Here is a 17,140-nt window from a genome sequence, read left to right as displayed (position 1 = left end):
CATAGAAACCAAGGAAATAAGCATTCAACACTTGCATTCAGGGAAGATTCCCTTGTTTGACCTCAATCACTTTACTCTTCTACTCACAGTCCATATATTTTTGTCCTCATCTAAGTGTAGCTATATTTATGAATTACGCAGGCTGAAGTCCATAATTTCAGATGATGCCAAGAGACAGCRGTATGGTTTTCATAAATTACAGTGAATACAGCTGTGTATGGTGCTTTTGTCTGGTGTGRCTGAATGAGTCCTGATGGCAAACATCAAATGGTGGTTTGTGAAACTTCAGCCTGAAGTGTTTATGGAGTCTTTCATGGATGGACATCTTCCTGAGCACTGTTCCTCTCCCTGCCACTTGTCTCATTCCCAGATCTYCTCACTCTGACTCTGTGTTTACCTCTTGGCTATAGCTCAAATTATTCTGTGCTCCTCACACAGCTCTGAAAACTGCCAGGTCCACATACAGCTAATCCCTGAACGACTGTCTTCCATTCACCACATCCTGTTATCCTTCTGGCCCTACAGCAGTTCTCTTACCTTTATGTGCCCTACTCAAACTGCTCCAACTTCCTCTATGGCAAGTTCACTTAAATGGGAGCTGATGATCCTGAGCATCTCACTAAGAATCATTCCAGCAGCACGTAAAAATGTGTGGGCACGAATAAAGCAAAGGTGCTCCAAGTTGTGAAAATTTAATCAGCATAATATAATAACATTAATATAATCCAAAAGGTTGTACATGCTTTAGTAAGGAGTTTAGTTTAGTAGCATTTACTTCCGTAGATGTGTCAGTAAAAGAACATGTCACTGAATTACCCCATGTCTTTGAACTAAATGCAGTGTGCAAATACTTTAGAAGCCAGCTCTTTTTTGAGGGGAAACGAGTTCTAAAAATTTATAATCAAGCTGCAAGCAAGCAATTTTTCCTAGRAATACACATCTCAATATATGGTTTATGAAGCTACACAAAATTTATTCCAAGAAACRCATACACGTATGTGTATATTAATATTTATACAATAATCATAAATGCATTGAGTCTCTGTACAGGAAGAAAGGTAAAAATGTACACTTAGAAAGTAGAATGCTTTCCATTTTTTTTTTCCTGCAATTTGAGAACTTTGGAGCACTTGAGAGACCTGAACTCATAACAATCTTATGTCCTGTATTCTTTGAGATGATCATGAAACATTTTCTAGAAGTAATATACTTGCATCAGACATAAGAATTATGAACAGCTGGTTATTTGTGTACCTTGTAAAATGGCCTTCAGTTTTGAATCTTTATTGCTAAAACAGCGTCAAGATGATGGGATGGCAGATGCTCATTTTATATAGAATCTYTTGTGCTGTAGAACAGCTTCTGCCATGTTTTTTATCTCTACCTCACAGAAGATCCTCTCCTGGGGACAACCTTTAAGTGTCTGTTTATTTAAGTATAAATGCTTTCAGAGTGACTTCAGTAGGAACTGTAAATTTTGAAGTATGCTTAAAATGTTCTCCTAAGCAGAGCTGATCTGAGCTATTTTTAAGTATTTTCCCAAGTACTTGAGAAACTGGAATAGAAATGCTGTGTCTTGTCATAGGCAGAGATTTTTCAGACAAATCTCCTGCCTCAATCTKCCAGGAGAACATCCCAGATCCATAATACATAGGGGCTTTGCTTGTGTGTAGATTACCTAATTTCTTCAGATCACTCTCCACCTCTGTGAGCTTTTCTGTGTATCTTCTGTGGGACGTTTCGAGGCCACCTGTCACATTGTCCATTTTTTCTACAACTAGGGGAAAGATAACAGTATGTTATGGAAAGAAGAACAGGGAAATKATGGAAAAAGCAAACAAAACCCCACACCACTACCACCAAACAGTAAAARAAGAAAACACCTTAAAATTGCCCTGCTTGTCATTACACTCTGCTGTTGCTTTGTGAAATTTTGGAAGGATGAGCTCCTATTTGCTGGTGGACCCAGAATTCTTTCAGTTCCTGTCTGCCAACAGGCCCTCAACATATCTTGTTTACTCATGAGCAATCTCTCTCGTGAATGAGGAAATCCCTCTTTGTGGGTKTTCCTCACGAACAAAGCAATTTTCTTTTAACAGTATTTCCATGCTTCAAGCACAGTGTGGCAAACTGCTAAACGGTCAGATGTGTGAAAGACTTCCTTCAATTTTGCTATGAGCCACTTCTCCTTAAAAAGAACTTTATTTTCTTGTGGCTTTTAATCATTAAAAGTTGCCACTTGGATAGCAAACTCAGGACTGAGGTAGTMATTACTAAATGTTTCAGGGGGTTTAAACATACTGATAATGTTTAAACAGATCACTCAAAACGGATCACTCAAAAGTCTTGAAATGATTCTGTCTCATCAAGATTGATGATCATTCAGGAAGTGCAGATTTATGACTGAYGTGCTCTTTATTTTGTAATGTCTGAGAAATTTTCTTGTCACTGAAACATKGGATTATTTGATGAAATGAATATGGGAATGGAAAAAGCAGARCAACAAATAAAGAGCCCAGGTGGCTTCCAGTGGCAAAAATGTGAAATGCTTGCAAGGTTAGAGGTAGCCTAATACACCAAACCTTTCACACCAAACCTTGTCTAATAGCCTGCATTCAAGCCACAACCAGGGGTAGAAATTGCTTCTCATCATGAGACAATTTAGTCCTTTTGCTACACTAGGAGCAGAATGGGTCTGAAACAATCCTGTGAGAGGCTACCTGAGTTATTGTGACAGCTCCCTCTTTTAAACAGAAGAAATAAAGTGTTTCCCACATCTTGAGGTTCTGTAAACCTGTGTAAGGTACAGGGTACCACTAACACTGTCTGTGAGATGATCTGCAGCCAGGAAATAGTCTCATAGAAGTGATTGCTAWGTAAAGATCTGGGTTTTCACAAAAAGTRAAATTTAATGATCTTACATTGCTCATGAGCAACCACATGAATCCCAGACCTTTAAAGTGTAGTCCACCAAGTGCTTTTCCATTAACTTTTGCCTTTGTTTTTCTGATTCTTGGTACCACAGTTACACAGGAAGCTTACTCTTTCCCCAAAACAAATATGAAAAAAACCAGACCAAAACTATCTGATGGCCCTGAGGTGAATGGAGAGGAAAAGTCTTAGGGTTTTCAGAGAGACCAGAAACTCTTTGGTGAATTACCTGCCTGCTCCTTTCTAGGCTGCTCACAAGCCAGTAAAAAAGAGACTTTACTGTGTGTGCAACATCAGTCAGAGCATGGCTTTCTGTATTYGAGATGATGACAGATTGCTTGCTAMACACCAGATYCAGGCTACAATAATGGCTTTGCTTTTTCAGAGGGACAGTTGCTCAATACTCTATGCTTTAGAAAGCATTTTTCTCCCCATTATAGCACTAATTCTTCACTGGCTCTTCTGTCCAATAAAGTTGTCAAAATACTGCATGCCATTTTTCCTAAATGAAACCAGAGTTGATTTTCTGTTTGTCCTGCCCAGCTGTCTTCCAGGCTGGAGCCCGGTCAGGAAAGGTATTTCGGCTACTTCTGACACTGATGCATGGAGTGCATCCTATGCATCACATGCAGTGAGCATCAGGACCATACTTGGCTTTTCCTTCTGGCTCCAGACAGCTCCTTGTTCAGTCTGTGATGYTCTCCTGTGGCTGCAGATAGCATGGATCACTCTGGGCACTTAGAGGGACCTTATGAAATCATCTGTATTTAAAATGCAGGCCTAATTCAAGTGTTTCTGCTGAACCTGTGCTTTGACTAGTAATGTCACATTACCTATGGATCTTGTTAATTTAGATTTAGTCTAACATTCAACTGGTTTCCTCGGTTATGCAACACACTTGGAGTCGGCAAATGAGCATATATACTCAGCAATTAAAGGAAAATGTAGTTTCCTCCTTTTGCTGTCCAAATGAATGCCAGTTTGTACTTCAGATCTSAAGTTTACAAAACTGAGATTTTATACTGTCATATAACAAGTACGTTTTCACAKTTGAATGAAATCTAACTCTGGAAACTTGGGTTAAAATATAACCCTGAAGAGTCCAAAGCAAATGAAAACAGTAGGAATCCTATCAATAAATAGTTGTCTGGCAGTAGATGAGACTAAAYAGAAGTAATTACACAACAGCATATGGTATTTTCACTGCTTGGAGTGAAAAAAAAAACCCCAAACAACCCCACACTAAAAAGAAGCTGCTATGTAGCTATGAACAGCCTTTGTGGGCAACACCCCAAAAATTTGATAAAGCAGGGTTTTAAGCGGAAGCCTTTTTGGTATTATTGATGATTGACCATGAAATGCGGGGAAGGCAAAGCCTGGGCTCTGTTTGAAGGATCACTAATGAGCACTGTTCAAACATCTTTTAGTCCCCAGCAGCTTCTCTTCCACAGAAAGTAATAGCTTTTAATTCTAATGTAACTGCATGACAGACAGCAGTGACAGGGAGGGCTGACACAACACTCAGCTGGAAGGACTGTCTGCATCTAAGCCCTCATTTGGAGGGGCTGCAAAGGGAAGGCTGCTTTCAAATACCCAAAGTATCGATTTTTGTCTATTTATACTAAGTGGCAATGACTTATCCCAGTTAACTGAAGTGCAGAATTAGCTATATTAGGCAAACAATTTCTTTTATTTTTAATCTGTTTCCTCTCAGAGGGCAAGTCACTCCTGATGGATGAAGTGTAGAGAAGAGAGGCCAGAGCCAGGTTCAAACCACCCAGCTCCAGCAGAAGAAACAGAAGAGGTCTCTGTAAACATGCACTGCAGGGTTAGCTCAAGGCTAAGCTGCCATCCCATAGATAAACCAATGCATGTATTTGCTTTATACAGGGGTCTTAGCCTCCACAGTGAAACAAATCATGGGTCTGTGGAACTTGATCCCCTGCCCAAACTCCTTCCCAAAGTAATTTGTAGCTTAGTTGCTTTCTTGCTACTGGCCTGCAAGTGGAAAGRATGAACTCTGGAGAGAATGAGCAGACAGAGGCCAATGTTGGGTTTCGTTGCTCTTGATGTCAAAAGAAGTCATATGGATTGATGTCCTGTTATTGGGAATGTCTTTCCTTCCCTGGAAGTAGCTCCCACAACCATCTCTGGATGGAATCTTCATGGGTAGGTGAGCATGTGGAACACTCAGAAGTGGTGAAAGTCAGCCACTAGGGAGTGTCCCAGCCTTGAAAAGCTACTTTTCACTTTTTTCAGAAAAAGGCAAAACAGGCAGACAGCAGTAATATCCCTTACAAAAGCCACTCTGCTGCTCCCAACAACCTGCCTGCAAAAGTTCTCTMTGCCTTAAACTTGCTTTTGGTTAGCTTCACCTTAATTCACATCTTSGTCTCTCTGCATTGTCATCTCAATTTCTGACAAGGTCACAGTGGAAAATGTGGTGAAGATCCTCTAAAGAAWGCCAAAATTTCAAGTAGTTGTGGACCAGAAGTGGAGGGTTGTCTGCATCTAAAACACTGTGCYAAAACGGGCCATCTCATCAGAATGTGTTGGCCCTAAGTAATGGCAGGCAAACTATGGCTGGGAGACAGATAAAAGAAGTGGATGAAAGTCATGGTGGGCATTACTCAGGAAACTTAAAAACAAKGACTGACTAGAGAATGCAAATTACCAGAAATTCAAGCTGCAAGAATGCTAACTTCCCTTACTGGAACGAGTCACAGGAAGATCATTTATCTTCAATAGACTAATCTGACACTGGCTGGTGCCAGAAAAATTATAACTCTGTATTTTTCATTTAATTTTAGGAAGTATGTGCAAAAAAATTACAGATTGCTTTATTAGTGTTTTAAACAAAAACTTGTTTTCTCAAAGCAGAAGAATAGCAAACCTGTCTTGTTATTCCTTCATGTTTTGTTTCCTTGTTACTCACTCATGTTTTGGCTTCAGGTTTCTCCAACATACTATGTAATTTTTACYACCAGTTTGGAGGTTTGTTCTGTGTTGACTTTGCCTCCCATTGAGTCACTTTTTGCCTGCCATATTTAATCCACTGATTAGTAGTTTTAACGTTTTAAATCACAAAGGATATCTAAATGCGATGTAGGAAATGAAAGTTTTAAAAGTAGTTTTGGGCTTTATAAACATAAGTGTGGGAGGCATATTTAAGGGAAATGTAGCTAAGAGACTGAAAGAATCCCTGATGCCAGCAGAATTCCTTCTTTCAGTGTAATATTGCAGTAAAAAAGACAGGCCAAACTCTGATACAGAGAGGAGAGTTCAAGATCTCTCTACTTTTATTCTGAGTTTTATTCTTTAAGGCCTAATTTCTTCTCAACAATCAAAAATATTGCAGTAATTAATTCTAATATGTACCATCAGCTGGGGTTTTGTCTAACTTGCATTTCCCCTGCAAATTAGCATACAGGGACCCTGAAGAAAAAGATCTTAAACTGTAGGTACAAARGGCAAAATTAATGCTTGACATAAGACCACTTGCTGCTTGGTGTTACAGAGGGAATACCTTGGATTCAACAAGACTTTTGYCTTTTTGCCTCTTTCCCTTGGCATTCAAATGTCGCAGTCACCAAGCTGGTGAGCAGTGGAGCAGTGGTCACCAAAATGTTTTAATGTCTGTGAGAAAGATATGCATTATCTGCCTTCCTATAATCCTTTTTGYATTTATTTGTGGGAGAGGGAATTCTTTTGTCCTTGCCTTGGATAGATGTGATTTGGCACTGCTATGACAAAAAGATTAATTCCTGGTGAGTGACTGCTCATTTTCAAAGAAGGAAGTTTAGAAATGAGTGAAGCTAAAACTGAGCCTCAAGAAGAGAGAGCAAAACCTGGAGAAAAGATGGTGCTAGGGGCCCCCATGGAGAAAGAACTTTGAAAACAATATTGAAATGAGGAAGAAAAACTCCTTCTCTCAAAGTCTTTTGGACAGTTGCCTTATTGCTACTGCTTCCTGCACACACACAGTCATTTGTGAAAGCAAGATAAAGAGCAGCAGTCCCTCCAACTTGACATGCTGCTTCTGAAGCTGAGTGAGATCTGAGACTTCTGGTAAGCCACAGAACTGRCAGCCTTATATAGAACTCTTGAGGGAAATTCTGCTAAATCCCAATYATTTAGTGGCTGGGTTAAGTCTGGAAAGATCCCATTCTCATCTGATGTAAGCAGATCACTGCAGATTTACACCTGCAAAAGCCTTCCCCCAATCCATATGACAAAATGATCTATCTTTATAGATCAAGAAGAAGTTTTTGAATCCTGTGAAGTTTTTTGTCCTTCAAAATCTGACTACCAGAGACCAGYTACTTCAGATGTACTGCAGTTTTTAATGTTTGATGTTAATTTGCCACGTTCTGTCTGCTCTATCATGAAACAGGATTACCTAAGTCTATTTGTTCCTCATGTTCTCTCTTCTCCCTGGACAAATCTTCCATCTAAACCAAATAGTTTTTATTTTCCCCCACTCAAAACTGTACCAAATCCTCTTAAATAATTATTTATCCTCTCCATTTCTACAATTTCCTTTTCTTTCCTTGGCAAAGGACCAGAGGTGATGTCAGCTGTGCTGTGAGTGCAGCTGTTGGCAGCACAGGATGGACTGCATGCTAATCACATGAATATTTACCCAGCTCCTTGGATGGCTTTTGAAGTTATTCTCAGAGTCATACTCAGACAGGTAGTTTAGAACTAGTTTGGTTTTCTCTGCAACAAGCTATGATGTCCTGTTATAATGCTCACAATGATGCTGTTCACATTCTTTTTCTTACCAGAAAATCACACCTTATTTATTTAACTCATTATAGCTGTAACTGCACAATAAGCAGGTAYTTACATCAAAACATTTCTAAAAATGCCTAAGTGGCTACAGTTAATTAGTGATAAGGACATATGGGAATTTTAAGCCATGTTTGGCTTCCACAAATGAAATTCTCTGAAATACTAGGTTGCCCAACTAACAGAATCCTTGAAATTACTTTTAAAAGCACCAACGTGTCTTTGTTCATCACAGTTATCGTGGACAAATCAACATATCAACACCTCCTGATTCAATATTTCTTCTTCCAGATATTTCAAAGTAATATTGATACTACTTTTTGTTCCTGTGATAAATATTATGTTAGTAAGACATTCCTGGCTGTTGCAGAGGTTACAGTTCTTGGTAGAGGAATGATCATTTTGTTCTAACTTTTCTTTCAAATGTCTAATCTAGCTTCAAAACTTGGTAATTATATGCAAGTGAAATTCTAAGGCTGCAGTTTGTTGTTATGTACAAAAAGCCAACATTGCCCAAGTATTAATATGTAAGCTAAAACATGACAAGTTGCCCAGCTAATCAGTGACAATGCACATGTCTGATGCTTGTCTGAAAGTGAAATGTTGGTCTCAATGCATACATACCTTTGTATCCCAGAATGGCTACTGTGATTGTTAACAGGGCACATAAAATATACAGTAAGATGATGGAGAACTTCAGTGCCCAGTTATTTTTACACTTGGTACATTGGCTTCCCTCCTGAATACCTGCAAAAGAAGATTTAAAGAGATTTAAAACAATGTTAACAGTAAAGAATACATTGCTGGGTTTATCTCCCCATTTCCTTTCCTCTGTATTCTAAAGAGCAAATTATTTATGTAAGCAGATAATATATGGGTGCCTATTTGCTGCCAGGATAACCTTCATGGTGGTTAAAACATCAGCTCAGTGAAACAATCACTTTGGGATTTTAGCTTGTGTAAGAGAAGTAGGTTCTGCTTCACTGGAAAACCTGTGCYTTTCCTGAGAGATGGCTGTTTTCTGACTGTGCTAACAAGACCGTGGTGAGCTTTGGAAATAAAGCCTTTATTAGCATCTCCTCTGTTAGGCATCACACTGCAGCAGCTCTTTCTTAGCATTTGGTATCCCTATGGGGGCAATATGACACAATAAATGCTCTGGCAGAAGTAAAACACAGAAATGAAATCGCATTGAGAAAACCTGGTAGGAGAACTGGCCCTGCTTTGTAACCATTACTACAGATAATTACCATGCAAATCCTTTCTTTCCATAACGAGAGAGACTTCTTGCATTTTTGAGGGGTGTTGGAAAACACTATTTCTAAGAAAAGAAGGGGTGCTTTACTGATAGAGCCATCAGCACATCCACAGAAAATATGCTGGTGAATTTYCCTTGGTGGACAAGTTTAGGAAAAAGGGCCTCAAATTGATGAGGGAAAACAGAGCTTTAGTGGTTTATATTTTGAGCTTTTTTTGAAGAATGGTTTGAGTCTACTAGGGAAGTAATTTTCTTCTTTTGTGCTCCTTGGGAACAACTCAAGAACATTGGAAACACTGATTATTAATCAGAAGTATAAATGTGTAAAAACCCGAAAACTGGACCACAGTGCTAGARAAAAATGGGAGGGCTTTATCCATCATTCCAAGGTGCATTAAGCAGGCCAGGATTAATGTAACTTTCTGTGTTTGCATTTCTTTGATATTTCACTCTATTTGTGTACTATTAGGGGAGTCCCACAGGAAAGCTTTAAGCTCTAATAAATCCTATGTACCAGATTACTTAACTAATCAAAACTTGCTCTGTAGCTTTTTATGAGTAACTTATATTTCCCCGTGGCCTAACACACAGATGATTTTACTTTTCCAAACTCATGACCTTCTGCAGAGTGGTTTTTTGTTTTTCATTTTTTAAGAGAAAAGCACAGGCCACTTCCCCTGGGCTCACGGAGGATGGGTGACCAGCAAAATGAGTTCAGTCAACTGCATTCCTCTCTCTAGTGATATTTTCCAATGACTTCCTTTAAACCCAAGGTACTTGAAGGAGGAAAGATTACCATATTGGAGAAACTCAGGAAGAGGATTTATACAAAGTTTATTTGACAAGGCATTTTCTTTAATTCCCTCAGCAGGTATGCAAGCTGCAGCTAAAGCAGAAATGCATCTTTTGCAGTTCACTTTCCACATTACATCATCACATTTTTTTCCTAAACTTTTCAGGTGTGACATCACATTCTGTTGCCATGTGATGAAAGTGATGTCATAGATTGGGCTCCTTGGGGTTTAGGCATAAGACCAGCTGGGAACATCTGGTTCTTTTTTGAGGAACATTATGGGRAAATGAGACAAAGGCTTGTAAGAATAAACTCAAGAACAGAAATTCCAGAGGGTAAAGGCTTCTCTCCTGCCTGTGAGGTGGGAAGGGAGGGATCTGGCACAGAGACAGGCAGTTGCATAGCCGATTTATTGGTGGCTTGCATTTGGAAGGGTGGTGACTCCTGAACCACAAAAGAAAAGGTAGGTCCATAATTCAGTAGTCAGGTTTGCTYATGGATCCTGATGCATGGGCTGGCTTGCTTTCTTTCGTTTACAGTGTCAAGGAGTTTGCTGGTGAGGAAGTTCGAATTGCTCAAAAAGCAGAAGAGGGGAAAGTGCAGTTTCCTAAGAGTTTGCAATAGGTATTCAGAAACTGAAATTATTTCAAGGAGGAACTTGGTGGTCTGGGAAACACAATTTTGCTGCTCTTCACTGGTATTAATGGCTTATTGAGTGATTGGCTTGAGCCCCTGTGCCCTGAATGCAAGGTTCCTTCCCTGAAGGGTTTGAAATTCAGATTCCAGTTTGTTAAAGYCTTTGAAAGTCCCACATATCCAAAAAGAAGCTTGAGGGCAAAACTCACATCACATTCGCTATCTAAATACACAGATAACAGMAATCTTGATCCTCCTCATTTTAATGTTAATTGAAGCAAGCCTAGATCCTTATTTGGGAAGAATGATGGACTGCAGAGGTACAAAACTCAGAGAAAGGCTGAAGTAGAAACAAAGCCTTTGGCAGCAATTGCACATGGAAAAGTTTCASTTGATAACTGTCTCATATTAAAATTACTCATTTTATGACATGACCTGCTTTCTGTCACTGTACTCGGGCTTCCTGGGTAGTGTAATGAGCTGAGACYTCACTGATGTCACTGGATGTGTTGCAGTTCAGCACCAAGCATCATGTATGTTCCAGTGYTTCACAGGGATCTAGTTTCACTTGTCTCAGCCCTCTGTACCTCTTGTTCAATAAAACAGCACTTTGGCTTTTCAGAACTATTAGTTTCAGCATATTTCAAGCTGACATCAGAACAGCAGCCCAACAAAAGCCAGACCTTTCCATCCTTTAACAGCCCAGCACGGTTATGAGTAACACAGGCACATAGTACTGAAGTGATCACACAGGCAGGAGCCATTCCATTAACTGAGCTGGCTGGAACTGTGTATTGCATTCCTTGCTGGAGCTTTCTGCCTGTCAGTCTAAAACTACATCTGATTGCCAGTGAACCCCTGCTACCCTCATCTAACATGTCCTGGGTCCAGGGCTGGAGTGAAAAGCCAGGGAGCTCTCTTRTTTAATCTAGAATGCAATTAAGTCTTCCAGAGCAATAAATTTGTTCTTTATTGCAACTATGCAGTGCTTAACTCTGCTGTTATTAACACCTAATTTTCTAGTTTACTAAACACATAAAAACGATCCAAAAATGCCAAAGATATGGGTGCCCTCTGTAGAAAAGATCTGCAAGACTCATTCTGATGTTCTTCTGAGCAGTTAAATATATCAGGCTATATGCAAAGGCAAAAGCCAGGAATGCAACCCTCTCTGTATAGGGAGGAACTACAGCATAATCAGAGCTCCCTGATTCCCCAGCTCACAAAGTCTGACTTCAACTCGCCCTGTTATTCTTCCCCACTACCTCACTTAAGGATCATGCCCATGTAAGATTGTTCTTTTATAGGAGATGCATTTAGTGCATGTTGTGAGGACACATTTTTATTGAAAGGTTGTTCTGAAAAGATGTGATAGCCAAAACATGAAACAACAACAAATGGGAGACAATTAAAAATGCTTACTGTGATCACACAAAACCCAGCAGGCTGGCATAAAATCATGTAGGTTTACCACAAAAGCTGAGAGCTGAGGCTTGAARGAAGCCATGCTTGGGCTTTAATTTGACAGAACTTCTCTGATTTTATCCATTAGACTGCTTGYTGTCATAAGTTACATAAAATGCAGAGTTCTTCCTGGAGATGTACCACGTCTCATCTAGAAAGCTGTAGACTAAACAGACAGGGAAAGATCCTACACACCTATCCTATTGACAGAACAAACATAAAACCTGCAAAAGCAGGTTCTCAGCTGAAATCAACTCTTCTCCACTCGTTAGTGACACTCCTAGCGCAGCACACTCCTCTCTGTGCCTTTACACGTGTTTTCAATGTTGGTCTGCCCCCAGACATTTGTCACTGACTTCCAAACCTGGGGAGCCAGGGTCACTTCCGCATGACATGCATTTCTCATAACTGCCGATTTGATCAATGTTTAATAAATATCAGATGGGACACTGTGTGCCTCATTTCACTGGACACATGCTTTTTTCCATTCCTTTCCCTGACTTATTTTAATAAGAGCTCTGGTTTTTCTGCCTCACGGTTGGGAAGACATCTGGCCAAACAGACAGCAACCTAGTACAAAGAGATCCTGCTGTCTCACATGCTTTGGGGACCCCCGTCTCTTCAAACCAAAATGGTCACAAAAAAATATGCAAGTGAGACATCCCCCTGTTACCAGGCTTTGTAGTATTTGTTTTTATAGCATTGCATTCCAGTGACTGAAGACTTTGTTCTCATGCAGGGGGTATACATCTGCAGATTCCTTTTGGCTCCAAGAAGAGATTTTGCTCAAGGAGGAGCTGGGCTTTCTGTTTTTTGTTTGTTTGGGGAATTTTTTTTTGTAGTTGTTGTTGTTTTGTCACATGGTTTTAATGGGAGACTAAATATCTCTGCTCTTTGTAACCACCTTACAAAATGCCTGACTCCTCAACAGTATTATGCTTCAGGAACACATCTTTGAACACTGGAATATGACATGCACATACATTTTTTTTTCCTGAATAATTCTCTTAGAAGTATTTGCCTCTGTGTTCTTTTCTTGGCTTTGGTTGCAGGATCATAGGTGGCCTCATAATATTTCTGCTAGCAAATCAATTTTGATGAAGATGCAAGGTTTCCTTCATAATCCTGACAAGAAATGTACTGATAAGATAAAGAAATGTAGTGCAGGAAACGAAAATACATTAATTTGGAGGGGCTTTCCCCAGGGTGATTCACTGAAAAGAGATAACATCCCTTGAATTGCAGAAGGAAGACTGCAAGTCTAGTTTGCAGCCTCCAAGTGATTGATTTCTCAAAGCTAATGTTTTCAAAACAGCAGTAGATCTAATACCTATATTTAAGGGGACCTGAGCAAACTACATACATCTAATTCAAGCTTCCTGCCCTGAAGGTGCCCCTGCCCATGGCAGGGAGGCAGAAACTATGTGATCTTGGAGTTCCCTTCCAACATGAACCATTCCATGATCCAATGTGTAACTAGGAATCAAACACTGAAAGGTAATTAAACATGCAGAGTTGCAACAAGCTCCCAGTGGCACCTACCTCGCTAGCAAAAGCAAGTGATCCCATGTGGAATCCATCTCTAGGTTTAAACAACTAAATGCTTTCAAAAACCTGGCTGTAAGTGCTTCAATTCAGGCACCCAAGTGTAAAATGATAAGTTTTTACTAATATGCATGACTAGCAATTATGAAAGCAATCTTGTCTCATAGGACAGAGAGGATTTTAAAATTCAGGCATGTGTTTTCATATACACATACACGTTAATACACACTTATGTTCAAATATATGGAAAAACATGTGTGTTTGTTTTGTATAGGTTTGACATTACTGGATCCAGCCAGCCACAAAATTCTCAGTGAGATTTTTGTCTTCTCTTTTGTATTGTATCACACGTTATTAACCCACCCCTCATGAAAACAATTCCTATGATCCTTCATGAATGGTTTTGTTGCAGTGAGCAAAACTGATGATTCGATAGTTCCATATGCTAACCTACTTCAGAAAGCAATTGTTCTTTATGATGGCCATAAATGGCAAAAATTGGTTCATCCCTTTTAAATTTTTTTTTGTTTGAGATAAAGCTGATTTCTTCAGTTTGGAGTCTATTCTCACATTGTAAAAGCTATAATTTGAACTACATGTAAGTAGCTGCCCTACATATTTCCTAGCTAATGCGTAAAGGTCCACACCTCCTCCCATTCCACAGCCTTGACAAGCCCTGTCTCCACAATGGCAATGGTCCTGCTCACCCAAGTGGTGCAGTGCTGGCTTGGAGGCAGGTGGATTGCAACAGCCTGCTTAACTTTATTGTCAGATTTTTACAGTGTCATTGGAAAAAATACTTAGCACAAACACGCTGTCATTTGTTCCGGAATTTGCTAGTTTTGCTTCTGGTTTTGTAATCAAATAGGGATAAATGCAAGCTATGCTTGCTTGGAAAAGGTTTYTGGTTATTTATTAGGAAGCAATTAAAGCAGCTACACTTGAAATCTAAGCAGTGGGTATATACCAACCTAACTTGTGCCAGTTTTCCTGTGCCAGGTGGAAAATCATGAAGCATGGCAGCAAGACACAGGCTGAAACAGCCACTCTGTATTTCAAGTAAACACTGCAAGACACAGAGCTTCTTTCTTYATAAATTAAGAAATAAATGGACCAAGCCCAAACCACGTCATCTCCACAGGTTTCTACAGTGTCCAGCACAATGTGATTGCCCTGCTACATAGCTGGCAGCTTGTGCAAATAACTTCTGGAGAGAAGAAAACACACCTTAAAAGCCAAATTTGAGAATTTGTGCCTCKCCATGCTGCGCAACCCCTACCAGGGCCAGTGGTACCAGCTCCTGTGATTTCATCCTGAGCTTCCCATTCTAGATTTCCTGATCACCCTGGTGCCCCTTTCCTTCCAAGTGCAAGGTTGGGGCAATCCCTGGTATCAGTATATGCTGGGGCATGAGTAGATCGAGAGCAGCTTTGCCAAGAAGCCTTGGGGGTGCTGGTGTACAAAAAGCTGGCCATGGGCTGGCCATGTGCACCTGCAGCCCAGAAAGCCAAACACRTCCTGGGCTGCATCAAAAGCAGCRTGGGCAGCAGTCRWGGGAGGCSATTCTGCCCCACTGTTCTGCTCTGRTAGGACYCCACCTGTGTRCARTTCTGGGGTCCCMAGCACAGGAAAGACATGGATCTGTTGGAGTGGGCCCAGAGGAGGGACAGATGATCAGAGGGGCTGGAACACCTCTCCAATGAATACACAATGAGAGAGCTRGGACTGTTCATCCTGGAGAAAAGGCTCCAAAGAAACTTTATTGTGGCCTTTCAGTACTTAAAGGAGGCTGGTAARAAAGATGAGGACAAACTTTTTATCRGRGCCTCTTGTGATAGGGCAAGAGGAAATGGCTTTAAACCAAAAGAGGGTAGATTCAACTCAGATATGAGGATGAAGATTATTACAATTAGTGTGGTAAAACACTGGAGCAGGTTGCTCAGAAAGGTGGTAGATGTCCCAYCCCTTGAAATATTCAAGGTCAGGGTGAACAGAGCTCTGAGCAAACTGATCTTGATGAAGATGTCCCTGSTCAWTGCAGAGCAATTGGACTAGGTGACTAACTTTAAGGGTCCCTTGCAACCCAAACTGTTCCATGATTCTTGCAGCTACATAATTATGTGGAAACTTTCAGGCTGTATTCTAGGAGAACAGCATATTCCTRGACTCCTAAAAAATAGAAGTGGGGAAGTGTTGTTCCTCAAGGCTTAAGAAAATAGAAGACTCCACCATTTACAGGACTTCCATAATCCCACCTCTACAGAGCAATTCTCACCACTGAGGGGACAATGCTGGGGCTGGAGTTGGCAGGGCTCACCYTGTCCCTCATCCCCTGAAGTGGAAGGGGTGCACTTTATCCCAAAAKCCCAGGGTACTTCAGCAAAAATGAGGGATTTCATTCTCTGGGACACCTTGGAAAAACCCAGCCCTTGATGATCTGCCCGAAACTCTGCACACAGAGGCCATCAAGCAAATTCTCCTCCACACACCAGACTGAGTSTGTTGGAGGCAGCGGCCACTTCCCATAAATCAGAATCCCACATCTGACATAATAAAGAGCCTCAGAGGGCCAACACTATTATCTCTGGAAAGCTTTCAGCCTAAGAAATACTTTATTCTATGTAATGTACACAAACYCGTTCATTAAAGGAGGGGAGAACCCTCATTTTCAGCCTGACCATCATCTCTCACTTATTTATATAACCCAGCCAGCATTTTCTCTCCGGCTTTGTTCTTCTTTGCAGCAGTCCAGAGAATCACAATGAATTGTCAGAAATTCTAATTATACACTTCAACAACCACCACCATTTAATTATATAGTATTACCAAACAATGTCCTACTGTGATTAAACACTAAATATTTTAATTGAAAGGATACAAAAAGCCCAACCACAACACAGGCTAAGCAAAGACTGCTGAGTATCCGAACCGTATGTTAGGGAAATATTACGAACAGAACTGAAGAACCAGTGTGGTAAATTTTATGAAAAATCGCGGATTTGCAACAGCTTAAGGTCCAGGCATAACAATGTGGTAAGAATATCACACCAGCAGAGGGTCCAGCATCCCATAGGTTATTAGATTTWACGACAAACTCAAACCAGAACAAACCTCAGGAAGTCCTGGTGCTTTTAAACCACTGTCTCGAATAAGAGAGATGTGCCTGTCCTCAGTTACTGRAAATCAAGCAAGGGAGCAATGCATGGCTCTGGAACTAAACCCAAAAATCTAATTAGGCTGCTCAAAAGATGAGAGAAAAACTAGAACAGTTAAAAGAAGATAGAAAATATGTATGAGTTAAAGACCTGTTCAATGACAGGCAAGACAGCCATGACACATAACAGCAAAGAGCCTCGCTCAAACTCTGTCTCAATAGAGAAGAATTTAGACTGATTTGCAAGAAGAAATATAGTCAGATTTACAGGGAGATCAAAGTCAGATTTTTGGTTTGTGAAACAGCTTCCTAAGACAACCTGGAGATATTCCATTCAATGATTTAAATAAAACCAGAGGTAACAAAGCATTAGGAAAGTCATGGAAAGGATCTGTCCTTCAGAGTTGTGCCAGAGGAAAAGTAATGCCATTTKTGTCAAAGTCCAGGCCTTTCATTCTGAAATAAATATGCTTCCTAATGAAACATAGATCCTAATTATGATTACTTAATTTGATGACTAATGGACATGATTTTTTATCTTAATTCAATGTACATTAAATTTAAAGGA

At 40.2% G+C, this 17,140-nt stretch overlaps 1 protein-coding gene across 1 annotated transcript in view; it reads right to left on the bottom strand.

The window, feature by feature from the left end:
• Window positions 1-17,140, bottom strand: part of COLEC12 (collectin subfamily member 12) — a 94,853-nt gene that overhangs the window by 8,892 nt on the left and 68,821 nt on the right. Inside the window, exons 3-4 of the mRNA XM_057364918.1 lie at window positions 8,347-8,469; window positions 1,679-1,777 (exon numbers count right to left, since the gene is read on the bottom strand). Of these exons, the coding sequence (XP_057220901.1) occupies window positions 1,679-1,777; window positions 8,347-8,469 (222 nt within the window). The remainder of the gene's footprint in view (window positions 1-1,678; window positions 1,778-8,346; window positions 8,470-17,140) is intronic.

Source organism: Malurus melanocephalus, unplaced genomic scaffold (genome assembly GCF_030028575.1).
Source record: "Malurus melanocephalus ecotype Western Australia unplaced genomic scaffold, MMel_1.1 scaffold_44, whole genome shotgun sequence".
In the NCBI taxonomy this organism is placed as follows: Eukaryota; Metazoa; Chordata; class Aves; order Passeriformes; family Maluridae; genus Malurus; species Malurus melanocephalus.
The sequence above is the reverse complement of the archived record's forward strand: the minus strand, read 5'-3'. Positions and strand labels throughout refer to the sequence as shown.